This window comes from Colobus angolensis, unplaced genomic scaffold (assembly GCF_000951035.1).
Source record: "Colobus angolensis palliatus isolate OR3802 unplaced genomic scaffold, Cang.pa_1.0 Scaffold204, whole genome shotgun sequence".
NCBI lineage: Eukaryota > Metazoa > Chordata > Mammalia > Primates > Cercopithecidae > Colobus > Colobus angolensis.
Genome location: NW_012115200.1, coordinates 4656889 through 4659604, shown reverse-complemented (window position 1 = coordinate 4659604; position 2716 = coordinate 4656889). Strand labels below are relative to the sequence as shown.

The following is a 2716-nucleotide window of genomic DNA, read 5'->3' as shown; positions in this document are numbered from 1 at the left end:
CCTCCACACACCTTGCCCAGGGTCACCTGCACCCCTGACTCTGCTCTTTGCTTTGGAGAAATCCTTTAGCTCCTTTGGGCCTCCCAGCAGCGCTCTCTGCTTCTGAAATCCCAAGGTGTGCACGAGCTGGCTGGTGGACAAGCCCTTGGTTCGAAGCGGCAAACCGGACACCGGGGGCACCACAGCCACCATAGAAGACCTCAGACCTGGGGGCACCACAGCCACCACAGAAGACTTCAGACCAGAACGGCCGCAGGTGCCCACTAAAACTAATTAAGCAAAATGTGAAAGTCACATGTGGCAGTAGACACATGTCAGGTGCTCACAGGCAGCCACCACGTGAGACACAGAGACCCCATCAGCAAGGAAAGATCCAGAGCGCCACCGCGGCCACCACTCGGGCTCTGGCAGCACAGCCTGGCCACTTCCCACAGGAGACGTGCTCACTGGGTGTCCGGATCACGAGCCGCACGTTAGAGGGAGGCAAGCTATATAAGAAACGATGCTGGCACGCTTCTACAAAGCAAAGGGCTGTTTCTAAAGCAGAGCCTGCCTGGGCAAACTGACAAGAGTGTGTGTCCAGCAACTCTTCTGTTACAACAACCGACCTAGGGAAAACACAGCCACACTGCTGAAGGCATCTGAGAGAAAGGCCTTTACCTGCTGCTCTGTAAGATCCGCCAAGTCCATCTTGTTGAGGACCAGCAAGTGAGGCTTAAGCCCAAGGGTTTCCTGAAACAGAGGGTTGCGGCCTGAAAGTGGGATGTGGCAAAATTAAGGTAAAAATTCCACCAAAGCTTTCCCAGCCAACCAACTTTTTTTCTTGTCATCAGTGAACGAGTCATCACATCTTGCCAATTCATTCCTCAAGTACAGGAGGAAAGCCGCAGCTGGCAGAACATTTAAACGGGGGTTTCAAAGCCTACCTAGAGAATTCCACCGCTGCAGCCTACTGTCAGGCTTGAGTGACCCAGACACATGTATTAAAAGGAAGTTTCAAAGAAACGCAGTCTGGACCCCACACCACAGATTCTGACTGACCGGTCTGGAAAGGGGCCCAGCAATTCACATTTTTAAAAGCCTCCCCAGATAATTCTAACATGTAATATGACTTCAGGCAGAGGGGCCTCCCCTGCTCTGTGAAAGGATATCCGGGCATCATGGACCTCAATGATACAGTCCACCAGCTTCAGGCTGCTCTTCATCTTCTTCAGCCCTGGAAAACAGAAGGACGCCTCAGCGAAGGAGCTCACAACCTTTCTAGAGTAATCGATTCAAGCTGAACCATCCAGTATGACACGCCACCATAAATAACCTACAAAGTCTACATCTGAGTGAAGCGTACTAAGTAACAGTAACAGATAACATCCACTGAGCGCCTCCTCCAAGTTCTACACCCTTGGAATGGGAGACGGGGAGGCGCCCCGCCAGAGGGTGGGCCATGTGTCAAAAGCCAGATGCGGTCTTCACCACCTGACTCATGGCTGACTCTGGGTGGAATATTTAACTGCCATGGGGTTTTGTGTGTTTTTTTTTGTTTTTTGTTTTTTTTGTTGAGATGGAGTCTCGCTCTGTCACCCAGGCTGGAGGGCAGTGGCGCGATCAGGGCTCACTGCAACCTCCGCCTGCCAGGCTCAAGCAATTCTCCTGCTTCAGCCTCCCAAGTAGCTGGGATTACAGGCACGCGCCACCCCGCCCAGTTTTTTGTATTCTTAGTAGAGATGCGGTTTCACCATGCTGGCCAGGCTGGTCTCGATCTCCTGACCTCGTGATCCGCCCGCCTCGGCCTCCCAAAGTACTGGGATTACTGGCGTGAGGCACCGCGCCGGGCCTTTCCATTTCCATGGGTCTTAATCTGGGCTATAAAACAGAGTAGCACTGGCTCATCAGGCCCCTGCCACCTTGTAGGAAAGATGACCACAGTCCCCTCACCAGGCACACCACACACAACCGAGATAACAAAGCTTCCAGCTTCCTTCCCCTCCAGTGTTGTCCAAAGACCGAGGACACAGCCTCAGACACCCACACGGACCCTTCTTCCCGCTCGGCCCCCAGTGCACGCAGAGCCGCGGCGGGGTGGTCATCACAACACCCAGAGGAGCTGGGCCGGCCCCAGCGGTCTTCTTGGGGCTGAATTGTGACAAACAGCAAGAAATCACCAAAGACGTTTAAGCAGGAAAACCACTCAATACATGAGTTAAAGCTGAACAGGTCCCTTCATGCCCACTGTTTCATTTAGTCCCCAAAAGACTCAGAAGTCTATCTTGTCAAGAACATGTGGAAACAGAGGCTTCTGGGGATTAAAGGGGCAGAAGGCACTTGCTGGGAACAGAGGACGGGGCGTCGGGCCAGAGGTCGGAGGTCAAGCAGGCCCCGGGCTCGCGGCTGCGTTGCGGGGACACTCGCGGGAACTGGCCTCTCCCGCAGCTGCGCAGGAGAAGGCGTCTCGGCAGCTCCGGGAGCGGGTGAGACCGGGGAAGGAGGGAGACGAGGGAGGAAGGGGGGGGGCCCGCCCCCGCCCAGCACGACCGGGAGAGACAGGCGACGGCCGAAACGGGGGTAGGAGGGTAGCACAGGCGCCGCGGCCGTGGGCATGACCTCGCCCCTCCCCGCCGTGCCTCACCCTTGGCCATGTGGCCCGGGAACCAGCGCGCCACGTCGCGACCGCGCAGTAGGAAGTTCTCCCGCCAGGCGGCCTGGGCGGCGCTGCACAGCG

At 56.1% G+C, this 2716-nt stretch overlaps 1 protein-coding gene across 1 annotated transcript in view; it reads right to left on the bottom strand.

The window, feature by feature from the left end:
• MTG1 (mitochondrial ribosome-associated GTPase 1) overlaps window positions 1–2710 on the bottom strand; it is a 22345-nt gene extending 19635 nt beyond the window's left edge. Inside the window, exons 1-3 of the mRNA XM_011941982.1 lie at window positions 2624–2710; window positions 1152–1216; window positions 661–765 (exon numbers count right to left, since the gene is read on the bottom strand). Of these exons, the coding sequence (XP_011797372.1) occupies window positions 661–765; window positions 1152–1216; window positions 2624–2633 (180 nt within the window). The 5' untranslated portion in view covers window positions 2634–2710. The remainder of the gene's footprint in view (window positions 1–660; window positions 766–1151; window positions 1217–2623) is intronic.
• Window positions 2711–2716: the final 6 nt, after the last annotated feature.